Source organism: Rutilus rutilus, assembly GCF_951802725.1.
Source record: "Rutilus rutilus genome assembly, chromosome: 1".
Taxonomy (NCBI): Eukaryota; Metazoa; Chordata; class Actinopteri; order Cypriniformes; family Leuciscidae; genus Rutilus; species Rutilus rutilus.
The window spans coordinates 71712247-71738307 of record NC_140209.1 but is presented as its reverse complement, the minus strand read 5'-3'; the positions used below and the strand labels follow the sequence as shown (position 1 = coordinate 71738307).

Here is a 26061-nt window from a genome sequence, read left to right as displayed (position 1 = left end):
ATCCCAAAATGCCTAAGAACAAAAATGGGAAAATTGCTAATGCACTTCAAGCACTTTTTGCTTCATACAAAGTAACTAGGAGGAGAGTAGATGAGTTAGAGGCTGAAAATGAGCGACTCAGTGTTGGGGTCATTTCTACAAAAAATTACCTGGCTAGTGAAACGATATGGAAAGAAGAAAAGGTCAAGATGCAGAATGAGATTTCACTTCTTAGAACTAACAATAGTATGCTTGAATCATCTGTGGAAACATTGTCTAAAAATTTGGAGGAAGCGAAGGCGACTTGTCAGTTTATGATAAAGAATGGCTCAACAGAGAAAAACCCTAGTAAGACATTGCTAGGTGTCACGTTGTGTAATCCAGTTCCAGAGATGCCAGATTTGCAGGAAGACAGCGCTGAGGGTTTGGAAAAAGATTATCAGTCATTCAGTAGCCAATACTCTGACTGTAGAGTTAGATTTCCGATGGCACCAGTTCATTCTACTACGACTATGCGTGCTAGTGAAGGAAGGGAGGAACCAATGACCACCACCATAGTCCGAGGATTTAATCCAACTGAACTAGATGCTGTGATCAAGAATATTGGGAAATTTGATCCTGCCAAACAAGATCCATTAGATTTTCTGAAAAACTTGGAGGAATATACTGAAGTTTACAATTTTACTGATGGTGATGCATGCGTTTTGTTAAGAATGTGCTTGCCTGAGACTTTATCTGGAGCCTTAACTCTGAAAGTAAAGGACAGAAATGCTAATAAGTCGGAGAGGAAAAAGGCACTGCTTGAAGTCTTAGGTGTGATGTCAGTAAATTGGGATAAAATATCTGAGATGCACTTGAGGAAAGGGGAGCATCCAGCAGCATTTTCAGAACGATTATTGGAGATGTTTAAAACTTTCAGTGGCAATCCTGATATTACTGAGAATGATGTCAGTTTCAAGTCTGCCTTGATTAACAAATGTGACAAACTCACCCGGTCTGCTGTGACAATGCATGTGACACCACTCTCTGAATATAATGACATTATTGCTAAAATGACACAGTTTTACAACAATAATGTTCATGCAAATAGTCAAATAAAAGCTGCCAAATCTAGACATCCAGTTGCTGCCTTTGGCGAGAGAGAATGTTCTATTACATTGCCTAATGGTTTCTATCAGGGAACAAGGAGATTTGCAAGAATAAATTCAGAAGGTGTTATTCTTTGCTATGCATGTGGAAAAGCTGGTCACATTGCTAGACATTGTCAAGACAGTGAGAGACCTCTTCAAAACTTTGTCTGTCATGCATGTGGAAAGGATGGTCACATTGCAAGGCACTGTTTAGAGATAAGAAAGGAAGATCAGGAAGTTGTTTGTTTTGCTTGTGGAAAGGATGGTCACATTGCAAGGCACTGTTTAGAGATAAGAAATGAAGATAAGGAGGTTGTTTGTTTTGCTTGTGGAATGATGGGGCACAAGGCAAGACAGTGTCACTTTTCACACAAAAGAAAGATGGGCTATAGTGGTTTGCTTAAGAAAATAGGCAATTTAGAAACCCAGTTGGCACTGTTGAAAGGAAATAAAGAAGTCATTCACACCTTGTCAAATATATCACTGCACCAGCAACATGACTGTCGCTCAGTCACAAGCAAATGCTGATGCAAATTAGAATAAGTTTTTGATAGTAACACATTGTAGAGAAAGGTTTACTATCAAAAAGGGGGGGGTGATTCTTTATGATTCTTTATGATTTTTGATTCATTATGTTCATTATATTTTTTTAGCATTGATATGTAGTTATAATTTTTTATAAATGTTTAAATGACATCAATTGTAAAGTGAAATTTTATGACATTAATGATGTTTGATGTTTATTTGATTAAACCTTTGACTTTAATGTTTTGAATGTGAAAAGATGATTGTGGGGAAAAGGGGGGGGCAACTTCTTTTTGATTATCATTTCAGATATAAGCATAAAGATGTTTGCCTGAAAGGAGTAACCGGTAACACTTTATAATAACTGCACGCTATTAATTATTAGTTAAGCATTAGTAAACAGTTAATTCATCATTTATAAAGCATTAATAGACATTAATAAGCAGTTTATAAATACAGTTATAAATGCTGTATTCTTGATTTATAAGCATATCTATAATGTGTTTAATAATTGTATTTTCTTAATTTATTAATGATCACTTTATCATTTTTAAATGAAGTATTGCAAATAACAAACCGGTTATTTAGGAGTTGTCAGTGGCTAATAAGATCACTTAGAAAGTGTAAGTAAATGTAGTAGATTCAGGTAGTTATAAAGCATTTAGTGGTGGTCAGTTAACTATGTTTGTGAGCTCATCTAAAGTGAGGACTAGTTATGCTTTGTAAAGCATTTATAAAGGAGATTTAAAGACTCAGTTTTCTTCTAAACAGAAAAAGTAAACAAATACAACACAGCGATACAGAACATAAAAATATTAACAGCCTTTAAATCTTCTTTATAAATGCTTTACAAAGCATAACTAGTCCTCACTTTAGTTTAGCTCACAAACATAGTGAAATGACCACTACTAAATGCTTTATAATTACCCGAATTAACCCTGAATTACAGTAGAAATACATGTTAGTAAACCATTTATTAACACACTAGGTAACTATTACTATATGTCTGAATAATAATATGTATTTAAACAGTTTATTAATCATTTACTTACACTTTCTAAGTGATCTTATGAACCACTGACAACTCCTAAATAACCGGTTTGTAAATAATGCAATACTTCATTTAGAAATGATAAATTGATCATTAATAAAGTATGAAAACACAATTATTAAACACATTATAGATATGTTTATAAATTAAGAATACTGCATTTATAACTGTATTTATAAACTGCTTGTTAATGTCTATTAATGCTTTATAAATGATGAATTAACTGTTTACTAATGCTTAACTAATGATTAATAGCGTGCAGTTATTATAAAGTGTTACCGAGTAACCTCATGTAGAAACATGACATGGTCGTTTGAAGGACGAGAAGGAAGTACTGTAGAACCAGTGGAGCCAGGGGATTTTCTCATGAAAAATTAAAGAATATAGAGATTTCCAGACCTGCAAAATCATGAACTGCAGGCCTAAAAGACCTAAAAACCTTGAAACCCACCATGGGATGGATGGAACTGATGAAGAGGCACAGACTCGAACAACACCAGTGACTGCTTCTTCTAGAAGGACTTATGGTCCAAGTGGAAAAGAATGGACAATGAGAAGAGAAAGAAAAGGAGATTTCAGAAACAAACCATTTCTGAGACTATGGACAACTGTCTTTCCACAGAGGGAAAACAAGTGGATAAAGGATGTCCACACGGACAAAATGATACGCACGCACGCACACACGCACACACACACGCACTATATTGTCTATTGATTGTTGATTATTTGAGTTATCAAAACTAATCAATATGCTAACATCACTGATGTGAACACCACTGAACATTTGACATTGTGAGAGCCCAACAAGGCCTTGAAGAAAGACAAGATTTTTGCAAAACAAATGCATGATGGAGATATGGCCTATTCTGGTTTAATTTGGAATGTAACCTTTAAAACGGCTATATGTGTATGTATCTTTCTTATTACAGTTTTTCTCGATTGCTTAAACACTATAACCAGGCTTTTGAACTAAAATTTCAAAACCATAATGCCATTTATCAAAAAGCACACCCATTTCACTAAACTATAAACACTATTCCCTGTTTTGACACATGAGTCAAATTTGTTGAACTGTCACTGCAAAACTCTACACACAAATCCCTTCATTTCTCATTGCCTACACCATGTTGTCATGTATAAAGCACTAGCACTCAATATTGTTCACTCAAGTCAGCACAGCTTCAGCTCAGTTAGCACACAATTACCCAGGTGGAAACACTAAGAGACTAAATTGAACACACATCAATCAGATCCTTCAATAGATAGATAAAGGGGCCCAAATCAGTTTATTGAGTTTTGGAACAATGGATCCAGAAAGACATGAAGGAAGAGATCGAGGAGGGATAAGGAGGAGGAGGAGGAGGACGAAGGGCAAGAAGACAAGCAGTCTCAGATGAAATTCAAGCCACTCTAGTTGCCCATGTCTTTGTCAATGGTATGACTATGAGGGAAGCTACGAGTGAGGCCAAATTTGAGTTGCTTTACCGTCGCCTCGAGAGCCTTCAGGGAGGTGTGGTGGCAAACAAAATTATATCACTGAACAAGAAACAAACATTTCCAATAGTCTTTGATGAGGTTTATTTTCTTGCAAGAAAAGGCCAGCAGTCGTACAGTAACACAGAGTGACACAGAGTGTGACAGTGAAGGGAGGGCATCCTTCATCCTTTATAGTCTTGACTCCCAGAATGTTGTCTCTCTAGGCCAATAATGGTATTTGGAACATTCTTAGATGTGTTCATTATTGTCTCCTTGAGTGGAGGCCCTCCTGTCACCTACCAACACTATTTACCATTCCAATACACTTCCATATTAGAATAAGGTTTGTGTGTGCTCTTTCACTGTCATATGATGGTCACACACATCTTACAGTAAATATAAAAAAATAAAAAAAATTGAGAGAAAAAAAAAAGTAATTTTTTTTTGTGTGTGTGTGTAGTACATGAATGAATAAAAATGTGCCAATGTATCCATTGGTTGTGTCTTTTGTGTTCATCATGTGAAAAGGTTTGTGAGGGGGGGAACCACAAGTAACATAACTTACCAGTTTTGGAAATGTTGTTTTGAATTTATTGCACCAGTGTGTTAGACTATGTTGTAGTGTGTGTGATTTTGAGGGCTTGTGTGTCCTGTCTGAGGCCAAAGTTTGGTTTTTCAGCAAGAGTGAATGGTTTTGAGTGTAGAGCTTCATTTTGACCTGAAAATAGGATGTTTGGGGAATTGGGTGAGACGTTATGGATTTGTGTTTACAGTTTTGAGAATACGAGGCATAGTTTCAAGAAATGTGTTTAAGCAATCGAGAAAAACTGTATTTGCCAATGCATTATGTTATGTGTTCTATGTTTAAACATTAGATTATAGTTAGATTATAGATAATTCCATGATCAATATTGAATGTTCCAAGTTGATATGATGGTTCTTGGTTACCTCGTATAAAAAATAAAATAATAATAATAATAATACATTTCATTATCACAAACTATGATAATTTTGCTCAAGTGAAGTAGAGCCATAACTCAGTGTGCTGGAGGCGTAGATCCCGAAGACGGGTAAGATTCTCTGATGGCCATAGATGGGAACGACCTAAGCCATGGGCTACGCCGCCACTGGGGCACCTGCCCACCAGGTTTCGGGAGGTGTTATCTACGAAAAGGGAGTGGTTGTGATGCTACTTTGGGCCAAGAGCATCAAAGGGGGGTCTGTAAGAAATTATGTTCTGTTCCCAAAAACTTCCACTCCAATATATATATGTATATCAAAATGTTCCTTCACTTAAAAGAGTTTAATTATCATATAGAGAAAATTACATTCAATCTCAGTAATAAGTAAATAATAGTATCACAGAGGGCAACCAACAACCATCTTGATTAAAGGGACTTCAAACAATCTTATCACTTTAACCTTTGACTGAACCTTCTGTGGGACACTAGGGACCATGGGGTGTCTCAATTTCATTAACATACAGACCACAGCTGTTGCAAGAAGAGCAACTTCATTTACATTAAGACCAGGATAAAAGGTTTAGGATTGGGTATGTTCGGGGTTCATTCTGACGCCGGTGAACCCAAGGTGCTTTGTGTACCTTGCTACTGCTATGCTGTAATAAACTTCATTTTTGAGATCTTCGACGTCCACTTCATTTTTTCTTACAATGTATAAAAGAAAAAGTAAGGGTCCAAGAATGCTGCCGTGTGGAACACCCATGTCACAAACTAAAGGTTGGGATCTGTCTGCAACCTGTTCGTCAAATAAGAAGAGAGCATTTCTATCACAGATGGAGACAGTTCAAATAAGTGAAGTTTGTTTAGCAAGATCTGGTGGCTCACTGTGTCGAAGGCTTTACGGAAATCAATAAAAATAGCCAGTAATGTGACCTTTGTTAAGAGCGTCACGTATTTGTTCAGTGAAGAGTAGTAACGCCAACATGGTTGATCTCTTAGCACGAAAACCGTGTTGACAATCACTGAGCCAGTTATTAGTTTCAAGGTAAAAACTTAGCTGGTTATGCAAGACTTTTTCCAGCAACTTAGACATTGCTGGAAGTATTGCAATAGGTCTAAAATTTGAAACAAGGGTGTGATCATCAGATTTAAAAAATTGGAGTAATTTATGCTGTTTTCCAGTTAGTAGAAAAGATAGAAAGCCTGATACAAAGATTGGTTAATTGCAAAGAGAGAGGTACTGTATGAGGCTATCAGCATGAGTCTTTAAAAATAAGGTATTTAAACCATAAATATCACAGGCATGATAATTTTTTAGCAGGTGTAATGTTTGTATCACCTTGTTCTGTGAGATCTCAGAAAATGAGAACTGATCAGATGTTGAAGAGAGAACAGGTGAGGACAAAGAGGGAATGACAAAATGTATAGCCAGTTCTTTAACAGATGTAACCGTGACGTTTATGCCTAACTTAGTCCCGACTACGCCACCGGGGTTATATACCCACGGAAATAACAGCAACACAAGTTCAAATGGACAATACTTGATAGAAGAACGAGGACGTGACTTTCAAGCTCAAATAGTTTTATTGACAATGCAGCATAATTCTCTGAAACAAGCACTTTCAACTATTAATAATATAAAAAGAGAAATAAGAATTTAATATACACATGGACGTTAGGTCAATTATTCAATTTCACAGCCCACCCGTCTTACAGTAGGAGAGACCAAGCCTGTGTGAAAAAGAGGAAAAGTCATTGGGCCACGGACCCGCCGCCCTAAGAGTACAAACCACACGTGCACGGTTCTCAATGAGATTAATAAAACCACTTCTAAGAAAAGTACAGTGAATAATACAAACCACTCTACACTCCCAAACCAATACACATGCAGTGCAGGAAATCTCACGCCACATGCAGTGAAGGGAAAGGCCCAGACGACCCCAGAGAAAGACACTACCACACAGGCTGGGCTCCTGAGACAAAAAGGAATATAGGTTAAAACTCCCATTTACGCATCACATACACCACAGCGGTTGGTCTAAACCAAACTCAAATGATAAACAAACAATTTACAAAAATAAATCATAAACAAAACAGCAGGGCCTAGACGTCAGAGGTCCACATGTATAGGACTCCAAACAGAAAGATCTGCCAAGTAAAAACAAAAACATAAATATCAAACAAACAATATTAGTATTTGGAATACAAATCCAAAATAAACCTCCTATGATGTCGTTCCTAAAAATCAACCATTCAAACTACATAATTGGTAGGTTAGGCTCATTGCTGACACACATACACACACATACCTCTGATGTACTCCAAAAGTGACTTATAAACTGGGTAATACAGCTCGTTGCTATGGGTTAAACACGGCATCCAGCGCTCGACACTAACCCCATTCAAACGCCCACGCGCTCACTCTTGCATCAAGGACTTTCTACGTTTAACACAAATTCAATAATATAAATAGACTAAACATCTTTATGTAGTACAACAAAATACCACACTCACACCTCGCTTTGGCGCGTCGGAGTCACATAAAAGGTGGGGGGGTTGCATTATATATTGACCAAAGATATCAATGTAAAATAGTTAATAAAATGTCCTTTGTTTTAGATACAATCATGGAATGCATCACAGTACAAATTGAAATGGAAAAATCTAAAAACATTTTAATTAGCTGCATTTATAGGAAACCGGGATCAAATATTGACATGTTTAATGGAAAAATAACAGAAATATTTAGTAATAGCAATAACAAAATGCTTTTTATCTGCGGGGACTTCAATATTGACTTGCTCAACCCACAAGAACACAACAAAACTACAGAGTTCATTAATTTGATGTATAGTACCGGTTTGTATCCCTCAATCACTCGACCAACCAGAATTACAATAAATAGTGCTACATTAATTGATAACATATTTACCAACGTCATTGACTATAAAATAGAAAGTGGACTAATAATAAACGACATCAGTGACCATCTGCCAGTTTTTGCAAACATACATAGCTACACCAGGACCAGGAAAGACAACAAAATATACACAATTACCCGACACAGAACCCAAGAAAACATCAATTTATTCAAAGAGGATTTAATGAAACAAGACTGGGGCAAAGTGTACGTAGATAACGTGAATGAAGCCTATGATTCATTTTTGACTGTTGTAACATCACTTTATGAAAAAAATTGCCCTGTAGTAAAGAAAGAAGTAAAACCGAAATCTGATGAAAAACCCTGGCTAACTAATGGAATATTAAATGCATGTAAGAAGAAAAATGTATTATATAAAGATTTCTTAAAGAAGAGGACAAAAGAAGCAGAAAATAAATATAAGATATATAAAAACAAACTAACCAGAATCATGAGAAGCAATAAAAAGAATTATTATAGTAAACTACTGGAGGACAACAGAAGCAATATAAGAAACACTTGGAAAGTGCTGAATGAAATTATCAAGAATAAAAAAGGCAAAACAGGAGACACTAACTATTTTCTGACAAGAAACAATATAGAAGTTAAGGCCATGACCTTATCTGCAAATGAATTTAATGATTTTTTTGTTGGAGTTGGTCCAGGTTTGGCTGAGGGGTTTGCAAAGACTGGCAGTATAAATGATGTGCTAAGCAAGAATGTAAATATTAATGAATCTATGTTTGTTAGGGAAACTGATGAAAAAGAAATTATAGAGACTGTTAAAACATTTAAGAGTAAAAAGTCAACTGACTGGAATGGTATTGACATGTTCATCATAAAAAGTATTATTGGTTGTGTTGTTAAACCTCTAATGCATGTATGTAATCAATCTCTGAAAACTGGAGTCTTTCCAGAAAAAATGAAAATGGCAAAAGTGATACCAATATATAAGGCTGGTGAAAAACATACACTTTCAAACTACAGACCTGTTTCACTGCTCTCCCAATTTTCAAACATATTAGAAAAAATATTCTCTAAAAGGCTCGATAACTTCTTTATTAAACATAATATACTGTGTGATCAGCAATATGGTTTCAGGACTAATAGGACAACTTCACATGCACTTATCCAATTTGTGGAAGAAATAACAACAGCAATAGAACAAAAAAATATGCAGTAGGGATATTCTTGGATCTTAAGAAAGCATTTGATACAGTAGACCACAATTTCTTGATTATGAAATTGCACAACTATGGAATTAGAGGGACTGCACTTTCCTGGTTAAATAGCTATTTACATAATCGACAACAATATGTTGAATTGCAAAACCATATTTCACAGTCAAAGAAAATTACCTGTGGGGTACCCCAGGGGTCAGTGTTGGGACCATTGTTGTTTAACTTGTATATTAATAATGTATGGGAGGTGTCAAAAACACTGAAAACCATTTTATTTGCTGATGATACTAATTTAATCTGTTCTGGGGAAAATCTGGAGCAACTCTTGGATAAAGTGGAAAATGAATTACAAAAGATGAAGAGCTGGTTTGATGCAAATAAACTAAAATTGAACTTAAGTAAAACTAAATTTATAATTTTTGGTAATCGTGCCACAACTTTAAACAAAAAGCTTATGATAAATGATATTGAAATAGAAAGAGTAAAAGAACTGAAATTTCTAGGAGTAATAATCGATGAAAAATTATGTTGGAAGCCACATATACATTATATTAAGGCTAAAATATCTAAATCAATTGCTATATTGTATAAAATCAATTACTTATTAAATCAACAAACATTGTACATGTTGTATTGTTCCTTCATACTTCCATACATTACTTACTGTCTGGAGGTATGGGGAAACACTTACAAAACCAACACTGAACCAATATTTATCCTACAAAAGAGAGCCTTAAGAATTGTAAATAAAACCACCTATAGAGCACCAACTACTCCACTATTTATTAAGTTAAAAGCACTAAAATTCAGAGATATTGTTGACTTCAAAACTGCACAAATTATGTATAAAGTAAATAATCACCAGCTATCGAACAGTATTCAAGGGGTGTTTCAAATGAGAGAGAGCAAATATCACTTAAGAGGAATATTTGTATTTAAAAAGAAACTTATAAGAACAAATTCTAAATATCACTGCATCACAAACAAAGGAGTTAATGTATGGAACAGCTGCAGTGAAGAGATGAAATCAAGTTTAACAATGAGTAAGTTTAAAAGACTATTTAAACTAAATATATTAAATAAATACGAAAAGGACTTAAGGTGATAGTATAGTATACAGGTTAATTGGTCTATATATTAAGTCTAGTATGGAGAAGTTATTATTTGATTTGATAGATGGCAATGAAGAAGATAGATGAAAAAAAAGAAAAATGGGAATGTGTGCGTATGCATATATGTATGCATCGGTATCTATGTGAATGCATGGGTTTATGTGTATAGGAGGTAGGTAGATGTATACGGTGTATGTAAAGATGTATGTATAAGAGAAGCATCAAATTGTTTTGTATTTAACTAAAGAATAAAGAAAAAAGAAATGGGGTAGGACCTGAAAAGTTTGTTATGAACTTCTTCCTACTCCTTTTGAACATGGGAATTTCTAATTTGAATTATTTACAATAATTTTGGAAGATTGTGCTGAGAAGTACATGACTTTATTTGGCTGTTATTTTAATTTTAATTGTATATATGTATTCATGTTTGTATATATTTTTTTTATTTACATGTTCAAATAAACTACTAAAAAAACAACACCGGAAGGAGACGGAAAAGGTCAGAATGTCAGGAGGGTGTGCCGTCTACTGATTGTTGCGCTATTTATAGTGAAATAAACACACGCCCACCCCGTACAGAATCCTTATTCACTCGGTCACAAGATGATACAAAATAATCATTAAAAGCACTTGCAATCTTTTCTGAATCTGAGATAAGAGTACCCCGTAGGGAAATTTGAATATTAAGATTATTTTTTTTCGCATTTTCATTTTCACCGGTGATGACCTTAAGGGTCTGCCATAATGTCTTTGGGTTGTTGGCAGATTGGGTAATCTGCTGTTGGAAATAGACCGCCTTAGCCTTTATTTTAGCCTCTACATTTATTTCGAATTTGTATAAAATTATTTTTACTCTCAGATGTTCGATTTAACCTATACAATTTAAGAAAAGAAGCCTTCAATTTAAGAAGTTGAAGTATTTCAGAATTTATCCAAGGTAATTTACTTTTTCTTGGTCGAATCTTGCTGGCAGTAGTATATTTATTCTGTATTTTAAATCACTTCTTCACAAATCCTTCACGTCTATTGCAATCTCAAAATTCCGGCCAGTTGATAATACCAAGAATATCAAAATCGACTGCTGGCGGTAGATCCTTCTCCTATTTAGCACCAAAACTCTGGAACAGTCTTCCTACCATTGTCCGGGAAGCAGACACACTCTGTCAGTTCAAAGCTAGACTAAAAACACATCTCTTTGACCTAGCTTTCACATAATACATTATAGACTTCTATAATTCAATGTTAGGCTGCATAGATCAGGTCAGCCGGAACCGGGAACACTTCCCATAAATCCTGATGTACTCGTTACATCATGAGAAGAATGGCATCTACGCTAATTTTAGTGTCTTTGTTTATCCTGAGGGTTTCCTGCAGCCTGCCGGATCCAGGCCGTATCCAGATCTGACAAAGGACCTTCACCTGGACCGATGACAACGCAGTGCTGAAGTGCCAACTAGTCTCTCCCTATGGAGGATCCCTTTCCCACTCTACAGATAAAGCGTTGTCAGGAAAATTCGTTTCGCTTACCTACCCCGAAGTGACAAAATAAAATAAAATTCTGTATAAAAAATTATAAGGAAACACCAGTACTTTGTTTAGGCTTGGTTTGTAGGGAATTACAAACCTGCACACATATATTCAAACGCACATAACTATAGAACCCGTTCTTAATGCGCATGTGAACGCCATCAGCGTTTCTCACAGGTTCGCGTTTAAAGTCTGTGTAGAGAGAATGGTGTCGTCTTGGCGGCCCCTAATTTAATAACAAATCATCGTTGCGACGGAAGCGAATCAATCAAAACTAACTTTAGCTGGAAAATAACTTTATTAAAGAACCGCTATAAAGCCAAAACAATCTCTGTTACCTTAAATTATACGTTTATCTCTGTAAAGCTGCTTTGAAACAAATCTACATTGTTAAAAGCGCTATATAAATGAAGATGACTTGACTTGACACACACAGGCCTCTTTTTTCTGACGTGCTCTCTGTTTGCCCGCTGCGGATTGAAAAAAGGTGATTATAACAAGACGGGGCAAAGCCGAAGCTGGTTTCATATGTTTTGTGTGCAAACTTAAGGCAAGCGTGTATTTAAAGTACACTCTTAATGGCCCACTGAAAAATAATGAAAACCAGGACATTTTCATCACTTTATAAAAAACAGCCAGGACGGCCAGGACAGGACGTGAAAACAGGACGTTTGGTCACCCTAGTGTGTGTGTCTGTGTGTGTGTGTGCACAGCAAAATCAAAAGGGAGGGCGTGGTAGCTCGTACCAAGGGAGGGCGGGGTGAGCTGGAACCAAGCGGCAACATTCTAATCTGAAAAATGAAGCCTACCCGGAAGTGCGAAAAACTGCAATACATCGAAAATCCGCTAGGGGCAGGTCCCAAAAGGGAGCAAATGTCCATAGCCCCCATGTTAAAATGTCTGTTTTCACAGCATAAATTCATGTTTTTACAGGTTGGTCCCATGGAATTTTATTGTATTTTTCGATAGGTTCCGAGTGCCTGACAGCTGTGAGGGGGGTGAATTTTTTTCTAACTCGTTAGTTTAGATCGTATTTAGATATAAAATGTATGACAATAAGGGCGTGGTTAAGTTTGATTGACAGCTTGATTGACAGCTGATAACGAGCATAGACTGCGCCAAGGAGAATGACAACATAGGAGGCGCCATTTTTTAATTTACAGTTGAAATATAATGCTACTGTTTCTGTATCATGAAATGTAGTTTTAAGAGTTTTTCAGGTGAGAATGTAGTTGTTTAAAGCTCAAATCTGTGGTTTATTTATAAAGATTTATGAAAATTTTATCCAGGTTGTGAGATGCAAGCGATCACACCAAAGCGATATACCCCGCCTGGAACAGCCTGTCCTCGGCTAGTCGTTCTGACGTTTGCCGCTGACTCTGGCGTCTCTGTAGTGGTTAAACATGAGATATAATTCGTCTTGTGTATTTCTAACGGGAGATTTTTGGTCTCGTGAATCTATAATTTGTTCCCTGGCCAATCGTTTTGGCTGAGGGCTAAGTGAAGTTTCATAACTTTATAAGCTATTTAACTTTACCGTTGTATGGTTAGACTCGAGCGCTGACTTTGTATGTTTGACTGAATTGTTTGCTTTATTTGTATAGCTTCTTGTACCATTTACTTATACTTTTATAATGGCTAATATTGATAAAACTGAAATGTAACAAAAAGAGACTGGGTTGAGTTTTGTCATTTTAAATTTTAATAAAACGAAGATGATCTGTAATGTTGTTTACTGCAACATCTGTTGTTTAGTACAAATGCACATATTGCCTGGACCATATTAAAATGTTTAATATTTTTATATTATATTAAAACAAAAAGAGGCAGGTTTGTGTTTTATATTTCGTTTTGTTATAAATAGGTAAACGGTATATGCAGTGAATATAATCAATACGCGTTGCCTGAACAACATTTGTGTGGCTATAATGTTTAAGATTTCTTTAAATGAAAACGAAAAGAGTTAGTATGGTGTTTTATAACATATTTCGTTGCCTAAAATATACATACAGAGATAACCGGAGTAGCACAGCGAGCTGAGTGACGCGCGCTGCGTCAGAAGGTGGGCGGGGTTAGGATTTCCCAAGATTTTCCAAGATGGCGCCGCCCATACCCCCCATAAACGGCTTCAAAACCGTTCTTCAGAAAGTCTATGGGTGACGTCACAGACGCTTTGTCAATATTTTTAGCGCAATTTTCCACCGGACAAAATTGCGATTGTTAACTCATGATTTCTGTTCTGTCTGTGCGCACCAATCTTGCACTTCTATCTACTCCTCAACCAGACCACCTAGAGACTTCGGGTTTTCGGCATTATGTTAAGGAAGGTCTAATCTCGGGAACGCACAAAAAAAATCCAGGAAAAGATTTACTATCTCTTAGTGTTGTGATCCCATGACGTCAGAAAATTGCGCTAAAACACTCACTGAGTTTTTATTACTTGTTTACAGACAGTCTATGGCTGGAACCTGCTTACGTCCAATAGGAAAATTCAACTGCAGTAGCCACCGTTCAACCTGAAGAGGGCAGCACTCAGACGTTTTTACACCATATATTGTAGAATTAAAACACTTTATACCCTTTTAAATAAGGTTTTGAATCACCAAATTGAGATATAATCTTTTGATGAGCTTTCCTACCCCTTACTTGAGTAAAAAGGTATTTATTTATTTATTTATTTATTATTTATTTGTCTATGTATTATTATTATTTAATCTTTGATATAAGTGTTATTGTATTTTATTATTATTTTTTGTTGTTGTTGTTTTATCTGTTTTTTTTATTCTGTTATTATAAATCCCTCATAACAGATTGTTTGTTCCTATTCATTGATATCTTTTGTTGGAATCTAAGACTATGTTTTCAAATGTCAAATGTTACTGGCAAAATGTTAATAAAAATAAAAATAAAAAAAATAAAAAAAAACACTTTATACCCAAATGTCAAAAAAGTTACTCGAATCAATGAACAGCACTAATAAAGGCCCATTCTTAGAGATCATTAGCTAAAAAAAGTTGGTTTAGGGTTTAGTTACCCTTCAACTAATATTAACTAATGAACCTTTTTGTGAAGTTTTACTATTTATTTTAACATTTAAATTTTACACTAAGTAGGCTACAATTTGGTATACTTCTTTTACACTACTGAGTAGGGAGGGACATTACATATTACTTTATCTTTCATTTTAATTCTTTTGTTTACGTTTTATATTGCTATTAAAATATTATATTATATTTGTTACATTTCTATTCTTTGTCTTGTCTTCCCTTTTTGGTCATAATAGTTTTAATGTTGGTCTGTAAATCTCAGATTAAAATTGCGCTGACGGTGAAACCGATGAAAGCACCAAATTATAGATGAAAATTAACTATTAATTTATTATATTCAAGCAACTCTGACGGAAAACAACCATTGCTGGTGCATTTGCACCATCGTGTGGTTACACACACAAACGCAGGAGTGGTCTCGCTTTTGCAAAACAACAGTAGATGATGTTCTGATGTCGGTCTGATATAAGATTAAAACTCAGTGGACAGGACAGCAAAGGTAAGAGGTCACGCGGACCAGTGACTGATATACGTTTATATCTGCGTCACCAGCTGAGCGGGTGAGGAATTATCTAATATTATAAATAAAAGCTAAATGAAAATCGAATTTTGAGGTTAAAGCTGACCACTGTTTATTAATGTAACGTTTATCCCAATTGTAAACTGAGCGTTTAGGACAGTGTTGGGACTAACGGTTCTGTCCGCTAGTAAACAAACGGCCACTGCTGGATTTAGCGCTGTTTATTCATTAATCCTGCTTTCCCACAGGCGTCCTCCAGCATCATGGCTCATCTCGGGAGATTTCTGTCATTCGCAGTTTTATTTGGCTTCGTGACGGCAGGGTTGCATACAAGAACTGGTAAAATAACATTTTACTACATTTAAAGCTGTTGGAGTCTGTAAAACACTTAAAACATTGGTCTTAGTGTCTCCATGGGCCGCATTCCTGTTGTCTTTATCTCAGACATTTTGCTCACTTCAGCGTATAAATCGTATAAACCTAATATACCAGTGAAAATCTTCCCTAGAGCCCGTATAAAATGTTTACATCAAACGCCTCGGCGTGAAAGGCGATTGGCTCATCGTGAAGAGCGATGAGAAAAGTAACAGGGGGCACGTGATCATCTCGCCGCTCGGGTTGCCAACGCCGTGTTTATCCCGCTAAATGTCGCTACTGTACATTGTTTTTTTTGTTGTTGTTTGATATATTGTATTGATACATTTGAACAAAAGGAGTGCCTTATATATTTAGCTATACAACTCTGCCAAAAGTGAGACTGTCTGCTAATTTGGCAGTGTTTGGGATAGAGATTTGAGGGGAACTCTTAAATCACTGCTGCGTCATTGGGTTTTCATGAAAGTGCTGCTTCTCTGCAGAGCCAAAACACGAGAGGACGGGTTTTTAATATTAATGTCAATGTAAAAGCTTCAATGGGCTCATATTTATGCATTTTTGGAATGATATATTAATTTCGCAGCAGTAAAAAAAAAGAAAGCAAGCTCTTTTATAATGAAGTTGCAACAGTGTTCAGTTTACAGCACTAGGTTCATTTCTTTGGTAATGACTGTCAAAAATACTCAGTGTGATTGAAGGCTGTGATGAAGCACATGTAAGACTGTTACACTTTCTCCATGTAGAGCCACAGAGGTTGGTATCTTACATAATATAGACTATAATACAGTTCTCTACATTACGCACATCATTCAAAACTAACAGCTCTTGTGTTTTTATTTGTGAAACACTGATATTTAAATGCCACACTCATTGATGACCTACACCCAATGATCATGTGGAAAACACTTACACATAATGCGTTCGCTCATATACCTCATTTGATCACTTAGAAATCAATGACTAGTCAAGTCAGTTTTATTTCTGTAGCGCTTTATACAACACAGACTGATTCACACAGCAGCTTCACAATAGTAACAAGCCAATAGTGTCATTATTCAGCGCAAATCCACCAGTGTTGATTCATTTCAATAACTCTAACATTCATAATTTGTGCACACATACTATATACACTGTATTTGTACATGTGTTGTATGTGTGACAAACTCCTGTAACTTCACTGCACACTGAACAAGCAAAAGACACAAGATGTTTTACATGTTTCACATCTGTGTGTAGTTAGGCGTGTAATGTGACTAATTGATGGTTTATGTGTAGAGTTACTATACAAAAACACAATGTTTAGAAGAGTTTTGAATGAAGTGTTTGCTTTTGCAAGAGATGTGTGACGTTTTGCATCTTGTGTGTGTGTGTGTGTTGTGGTTTTGAATGTAGAGTTTTGAGAAAATGTAAGCAATTTTTAATATAGCGGGCATTTCTGGATTTGGGAATTGCCGAATTCAAAAGGACTGAAACAAATAATTTTAAATAATAAGGCTGCAAATAACTCTATAATATAATAATGCACATAATTCTGATCCGTCAGCGTGGATCGAATGAGCTGTGAATTTTTCCGTCATGCTCTATTTTTATCTGTTGGAAAAATAATGTAAGGTTTGGTATTTTAAAGGGGTGGTTGATTGCTATTTCACTTTTTTCATTTTAAATACTGTGTAATGTTGCTGTTGGTGCATGAACAGTATCTGCAAAGTTGCTGCGCTGAAAGTTCAACGTAAGCGGAGATATCGTCTTTTAAAAATCAGGAAGTTTAATGCCTACAAAAACGACTCGAATGGGACTACAACGAGATACTTCCCGGGTTTTATACGTAACTAACCCATACATTTACATCAACCCTCCCTCCGGAACATGTTCTGCTGTCGAAGAGGAGGAGTTATAGTGGAGAGCTGTAGCTGTCAGGTCTTCTGTGTTCAGGCTTCCTACAGACGCTGTAGTTCGTCAACAATGGTTAAAATTTAAGTTTGATTATGTTTCTGACAATTACAATCGTAGTTTAGCTCTCTGTGCTGCGCATTTTACGGAAGACAACTTCCAGAATCTACACGAGTTCAATGTCGGATTCAACAAGAAACTATTACTCCAACATGAAGCAGTTACAGCTTTAAAACCAGAGGCCACAACCTGCAAGTAAGATTTAATCATTTTAAATTTATTTGCCTGTATAATTTAAGACGTAATGTTTTAGTTTTATCAAGGATGTAAAAAAATGCCAGCGCTGGCTTTAGTATATGACAGATGCGTATAAACATTTTGGACCCGAATTTGTAATATGTACAAATTTTGTAAACGTATTTTCCATGTATACGTCACTTTATGACGTATTTTTTTTATTTGATCAAGAACGCAAACCAATGCCAAAGCTGTTTGGTTATAGTAGCTAGTTAGTTCGATGTTATTTTGTGTGTATAAGAAACGTGTGCAAACTTCAAAAAATTATCGCAACAGCGAACTTCAGCTGCTGTTATCACATGTACACCTAAAGAAAACGACAAACTGAGTAAACTACCGGTAAGTTTTGTGAATAGTTAAACGGTTGTTCATTCTATCAATAAAACAATATCTTTAAAAAACGGTATTACTCAGTCCTGTATTCAGTTATATTAAATGTTTAATCAGGGGGAAACCGTATCTCAAAAGCTAACAAACAGCAGTAGCATTTTCAAGTATCAGCGTGTGGAAATTCTTTGAGAAAATAATAATAATTAAAAAAAAATTACCATTCAGAAACGTTTAGTAAGAGCCGTGTTTGTGGAGGTTCTGCTTGACTCTCTTCATCACCGCTCTCTGGGTCTGATTCTGGCTCAAACTGATGAGGCAATATTGACACCATTACATTTGACCGGGCCAGGAGCACATGTAACTGTCGCCCGTAAAGGTAATGGGCGTGAAGATTCCGGACGCAGTTTAGCCAATTACAACACACCGGCCGAACTAACCAATCTGAGCTCATTGCCTCTTTCTGAGGGAGTGGTTTCATAGACTCAGGAAGTCAACCGGTCGTTCAAATGACAGAGGAGGAAGCGGCTTACAATAAAGGTGAAATTTATGAAAAATAAGGCGTTTTTTAACAAACGAAACACGAAGACATGTTATATTGCAGCCCATAAACACAATCAAGCAAAGAAAAAAGGCAGTAAACCACCCCTTTAATGTGACATTGGTATCAAAAGAATATGTGGCCAAAGTTTTCTTTATTCTGTTGTTCCTGATTATTTTCTTGCTTTGCTTTTGTGGTCTGACTTCCCGCTTTAATGAACGATATCCCATCACCGAAATGCACTAAGAATCTTGTTCCCCCCCCCTAAAAAAATCCTCATTCACGTCTCTTTCCCGGTTGGTTTTCACACGAGGGCTTTAAAGTGTAATTTTATCTCCTCTTTCACTTCTAAACTCTATCAGCACTGTTTACTGGAATGCAGGAAAATACAATATTTGCTGTCAAAATGACTGAAAGCACTTTGAAATATATATAATGTGCCAGTTAATGTAGGAACATTAATGGCCAAAGCAACATTACACAAATACTACTGTAGTAATATAAGTCACGTCCGTAATATGCTGTGGAAAAACTCATCTGAGCTTTCTAAAAGTAAATTGTTAATACTTTAATGCTTCTAGGTGACATTTTGATGGTTATGGGGTAGCCAGTTCATGCATTCATAGAGCTAACAAGCTAACATCGGCAGTCGCTGCTTGTTTACAGGGAAAAGACCACAGTCTCTAAGTTAAACTCTAACATCAGTGAAAAAAACAGTGCTCAAACTTCAATAAAGGACAAGAACTGATAACGGTAAGACTATTACTTAATCACTGTAAACTCTTTCTTTCAGCGAGTAAAACTGGTTTGATCAAGTTCACCTAATGTGGTCTTCCCATCGAATTAACTTAAATACTTAAGTATGAGCAACTTAAAATACAAGTAGACTAAACATTTCCGAATTATATATTGATGAATTTACTTGAACAAGCAATAAATCATTAAAAACAAGTTATTGCTTCACATCAGAAACTTTACTAAGGTTTGATCCCCTACATGCCATAGCTGAACTTCAATAATGTACTGATTTAACAGCATATTAACCATAATCATCAGTAAACACAATACAAGTGTGTATTGGGTAGGTGTAGAGGAGGGCTTTAGGAACAGGGACAAGTTATGTCCAGCATCCATTTATGATTTTAATAAATATACTGTAATCAAATATACTGAATATGTTGTTATTATTACATACCGTTATATAATATACTACAATACACCAGGAGCTGAACGACTTCAAGTCTACAATTTATGTGATGAAAGTTGAGTTGACGTCATTAATGATCTAATAAGCCTTTGGGTCATTATTTCTCGTTGTAAATCAGATACAGATAAAGTAGTACAGTAACGGCTATATTTATATGAATGCATTCGTGAGCAAGAGATTGCATGTGAATTCATTCTTCCTGGCATCTCTCTACTAATAGTGAAGATGTGGGTTTTAGTCACTAAGAAATATATGCTGTTCATATATGTAGCCTATATCAAATGTTATTGATAAATTACACAAGTGTTGACAACACATTTCTGCACTACTGAAGAATGTGTGTGTGTGTGTTACAATGCAGCAGTGCATTAGTATAGAACGGTGAATAATTACGTAGAAATAAGCTGTGTAAAACCAAGTGGCAACCTCCCCGTCTCTCTCTTGAAACTAACACGGAAGTGAGTTAAACTGCAATTCGTTGACTGGCCGCTTGAGGCTGGTGTCAAAAGTGAGTCAAATCTGCATCTCCCCCATGTTAAAATGCCTAATTTTACAGCAGAAAAAAACGTGTTTACAGCCTGGTGTCTGTATGTGGCTTTGGTCTATACAGCTAATTTTGCCCTTCATGACAACTGTGAGGGGGGTGAATTTTTTTATAACTCATCCGTTTAGTTGATTAATATTTAAAGTTCTGCATAATTAAGGGTGTGGCCACTTGAGTGACAGGTGGATTGCCGCTGATGTCAATGCTAGCCGTTTGTCTGTTGTTACTAGCCGTCACTTCACCTCAGCAAATGTTAGCTGCTGAACTTGCCACCTCTGCAGTGTTTTGTGCTTTTTTTCGGGATTATTTCATACAATTAATACACCCATTACTGCGCCCACGGCTTAGGATTCCGTCGATCGTTGTCGTCGAGTATCGTTCGAGAGAACAACCAGCTCTGTATTTCAGTTGTTTTCCTCTGTGAACATGCACTAATGGATGTCTATTTCGTTGCTTTTTGGAGTTTTCAGATTTAAAAACGTTCTGCTCTCACGGAACAGATATAGATTATAATATGCTTATGTACCGTCAGATGAAATCCTGCAGTTGTCGGCGCTTTCTCCGTCCATGCAATAAATGCACATCCTTGAATGAGCACGGATTTTCTAGCGTATTTACTTGAACTTCATAGGCAATATATCTATGGTTTAACACATTTGAAAGGCGGCCAAAATCAGAATTTAAAATGGACTGAATAAGCTCTCTACGAACTTGACGAGCGATGCCGCGCTGACGGACCATAGACTATAAAAAAAGAGTGACTGACATGTATGCTCATAAATCACTGTCACACACACTCTCTCAGAGTAATATTAAGTTACTGCATAATACATTTTCAACTAGCAGAATAGTACAGAATCACGATACTAGGGCTGTATACCTTGGAGAACCTGGCGATACAATACATACCTCGATACACAGGTCACGATTCGATACGTACCTCAAAACAGAGCTGTCTCGATACGATTTGATACAATGTGACACGATTCGGTACGATTCAATAAAAATACATGGGCCAGAGCCAATTAGTTAATGCTGAACACATTTATTCAACAAACAGAACTCTGCATTTTTCTTCAATTTATTGAAGACAAAAGTGCATTATAACAAAGTGCATTTTGCTTAAATATTTGCAACTTTAAGTGCTCTGATTAATTGTACACAAATTGTATTAATCTGGAAATTACAACTTCTTATTAAATCTTCTTATAATTATTTTTTGTGACACCATGTACTGCCATAACATATTTCACTATGAAATCACTTAAATGCTACATCTTGCTTTAACATTTGGCACAACAACAAATCTACCTCATAACAGGATGGATTTTTTAAATCTTAAGGCTAAACCAGGTTTGTCCTCAAAAAGGCAGGTTGAACAAAAATCACTGCAGCAACAAAACAATAACCTGAGGATACTCTTGGTAATGCTAGCTTTATCCTATGACTTAAGATTTTTGTTCAAAAACAGAAGTTGGTCAACATGCTTTGAGCTTAGTACACTTCTCTGTGCGGTTACAATATCGCCTGCCGTAGAGAAAACGCGCTCCGAGGAGACACTAGTCCCTGGAATGCACAGGTACACTTTGGCAAGGCGTGACATTAGTGGATATTCATTCTGGTGCTCTTTCCACCAACTGAGTGGACTTCCCTCAGCAAGAGACAGGGGTGGTGCCTCCTTGTACCTTGACATCTCCTCTTCTGCCTGGGCCTGTGTGGTTCTGTGTCTCACCGCAGGACCTGCACTGTAAGTTGAACCAAGCAGATCAGCCAAACAGCACAAGTCCTTTTTCTTCTTGGGTGGTGGGCTGGCAGGAATGTCATCCTTGTCTTCCACATGATTGTCCTCCTCTCCTGGTATCACTTCAGCCTCTTCCTATTATGCAAAATACAGATTTTTTATCAATAAACCCATAGTTAATTCTATAAAGAGCATATTCAAAGACATATAATAGTTAGTTTGCCTTTTATTTAATGCGATGAACTGACAAACCTTTACAATATATTGTTTTGCTAGTACATGAAGTATATGTTTGTAACCATTTAGTTTTTTAAGCTCTAACATACTATTATGAATTTGAAATTATGAACTGAATATTTCGTTTTATTACACTTGGTGTATATATATATATATATATATATATATATATATATATATATATATATATATATATATATATATATATATATATATATATATATATATATGTGTGTGTGTGTGTGTGTGTTTGTTTTTTATGTTTTTTAACCATGTAATGCTAATGTTAATGACACAGTGAAAGGGCTTACCTGAAATAGTTCTTGAATTCTTCGAGCTTCTGCAGTGATTCTCAGGTATATTTCCTCTCGTTCATCATCAGGAAGGAAGGGCAAAGCTTTGAATCTTGGATCGAGTGCTGAACATACATACATGGTCTCTTTCTGCTGATCCATGTACCTCTTGCTCAAATCTTGGCAAATAGCCGCTTTGATTTCTTTCACTATCTCACTATCTGCTCTGCTCTCTTGGAAATCCTGGATGAGCAGAGCATGAAGAGGGGCCACAACTGACAGTGTTGGAGAGCTTTCTTTTGACATTACAAGAGTAGCAATCTTCATGGGCTTCATTGCATCCACTATCTCCTCCGCAGATGTAATGTCCGACTCACATAGGGTGCAAACTTCTTTCTCTGTTTTCCTAAGCTCGTTGGACAGAAGAGCAGCGGAGACAGCGGGTTGCTGCTCAAGAAAGCACTCGAGCATATCATGCGCGCTATTCCAGCGCGTCACAACATCAGTGATCAGTTTATGTTCAGGCAACTCGAGCAACTTCTGCTTCTGTCGAAGTACGTGGCTGGCTGTGGTACTGCGCTTAAAAAAGGTGGATATCCGTCTAACACGTCCCAATAAACGAGCGACAGCAGGAAGCTTCAGTGCACGCTGCGAGGCAAGGTTTAAAGTGTGAGCGAAGCACCTGAAATGCAACATACCGGCAAGCTCCGCTGCGACGCTCATATTTGCGGCGTTGTCAGTCACAATAGCTGGGTCTTTGGATACGAGGTCCCACTCCTCCAGCGCCGCTTTCAGTAACTCTGCAATGTTTGACCCCGTATGGCTCTCGTGCATGGCTCGCGTTTGTAAAACGTGCGACATCAGTTCCCACTCCTCGTTAACGTAATGGCAAGTGATTGTAACAAAAGCTTCCGTGGCTCGCGATGTCCACCCATCACAAGTCAGTGCCACTCGTGGGGCAGAACTCAGGGCTGACTTAACATTGTCTTTGACTTTGTCATACATCCTCGGTACTGCTTTGTCGGTCATGTAGCTGCGGGTAGGGATCACATTACGGGGATCTAACGTGTTGATCATAAAGCGAAAGCCTGTGTTCTCGACAACACTGTAGGGACATAAACCTTTGCAAATATAATGCACCACAGACTCCGTAATCTTCTGTGCACGGACTGAGTTAGATGGAAGCTTGGATGTTATGTTGTCCAAAGTAGTTTGCGTGGGGTCCCGTGTTTTTTTAGGCTGCGGCGAAGCTAGCTTGTCTGCATGGTGTCTTTGCAGATGGGCGCGCAGGTTAGTTGTATTACCGGTGTAGCGTATAGAAGCCTGGCAATGCTTGCAGATTGCATTTGTTTTATCGATCCCTTGGTTTCCTTCCTTTGCTTTAAAACCAAAATGTGTCCAAACATCTGCCTTTAGAGACAACGGCACTTCTAAAATCTTCGACATTTTCCATGAGTTTTTTTTAATTCGCGGGCGCCGCTGCGCCCCCTAATGGCTGGGCAGAGTATCGATACTAAGGGCTAGAATGTCGATACTGTATCTTTTTTAATTATATCGGTATGTATCTAAGAATCGATATTTTGAGCACACCCCTACACGATACACAGTCTCACTTGTAGCCATATCTTTTAACTATTATAATATTTCAAAGGGCAAAAATAGTAACTTTTAATTGGCTTTACATCATCAACTGTCACTTTAGCGCGAGGCCCTGTGCAGTCGCAGACTTGTTACTGTCAGTAGAATAACGTTATGGCATTACCTCCCCAGCCTGAGCTAACAGCTCCACTCACGCCCCGCCTCTTTGCCCATTTTCTGTTATCCGGGAGTGACGCAAGGCCAAGATGGCGACGGCCTGCTCCGCCCACTTTAGGCTTCAAAAATGCTCTTCAGAAACCTACGGGTGACGTCACGGACACTACGTCCATATTTTTTTACAGTTTATGTGTAAAACGTGCATTCTCCCAGTTTTGAGCATCCAGATGGAATAATCAAACGTATCTTGTGGATCGCTCTCGAAATATGTATTTATTTGTCACTTTAACTGATGGAAACGAGCGTAAAAGAGTTTTCTTCTCCTGTTGCGCCCTCTATAGACCATGACCAGCGACTAGTCGACGTCAAGCTTAAAGGATTAGTTCACCTCAAAATGAAAATTTCCTGATAATTTACACATCCCAATGCCATCCAAGATGTCTATGTCTTCCTTTCTTCAGTGGAAAAGAAATTAAGTTTTTGAGGAAAACATTTCAGGATTTTTCTCCATTTAATGGACTTCAATGGCAACCAGAATGTTGAAGTTCAAATCAATGCAGTTTCAAAGGGCTCTGAAGGGCTTCAAAGGGCTCTGCACGATCCCAGATGAGGAATAGGGTCTTATCTAGTGAAACGATCTGTCATTTTCAAATAAAAATTAAAATGTATATACTTTTTAACCACAATTGCTCGTCTTGTGCTGGTCTGCGATGCGCCACGCATTGCGTCATCACGTTGGAAAGGTCACGAAAAAAAAGAAGAAAATAATAATAATAAATTAAAACAAAGATGTCGGACGATTTTGAAGTTTGAGAAGAAAATGGAATTTTTCGCCCTTCCCTTCCTTTTTGAACCGGAGTACACAGACAAATAACTTAGATGACGTGACTCGTGACCTTTCCAACGTGATGACGCAATGCGTGGCGCATCGCAGACCTAGCACAAGACGAACAATTGTGGTTAAAAAGTATATACATTTAAAAAATTTTTTTGAAAATGACTGATCGTTTTGCTAGATAAGACCTTATTCCTCAGCTGGGATCGTGCAGAGCCCTTTGAAGCACTTCAGAGCCCTTTGAAACTGCATTGATTTGAGCTTCAACATTCTGGTTGCCATTGAAGTCCATTAAATGGAGAAAAATCCTGAAATGTTTTCCTCCAAAAACTTAATTTCTTTTCCGTTGAAGAAAGAAAGACATGGACATCTTGGATGGCACTGGGGAGAGTAAATTATCAGGAAATTTTCATTTTGAGGTGAACTAATCCTTTAAAGTCAACCTACAATACACTGAGCTGCACATAGTATCTGCCACGATTTGCACTGAATAGCATCTGAAATCTATTTGCACTTAGTGCAAGAAAAAGAAATTTTACAATTCTCAATACCAGCAAAAAAATAATCATGGGTTAACTAATTTAAGAAA

General features: G+C 36.9%; 1 protein-coding gene across 1 annotated transcript in view; it reads left to right on the top strand.

Annotated features, from left to right (window-relative positions):
- Positions 1–15304: 15304 nt before the first annotated feature.
- The window catches only part of proza (protein Z, vitamin K-dependent plasma glycoprotein a), a 37212-nt gene continuing 26455 nt past the window's right edge, over positions 15305–26061 (top strand). The window contains exons 1-2 of the mRNA XM_084408855.1: positions 15305–15470; positions 15679–15769. Coding sequence (XP_084264981.1) covers positions 15694–15769 — 76 coding nt within the window. The 5' untranslated portion in view covers positions 15305–15470; positions 15679–15693. The remainder of the gene's footprint in view (positions 15471–15678; positions 15770–26061) is intronic.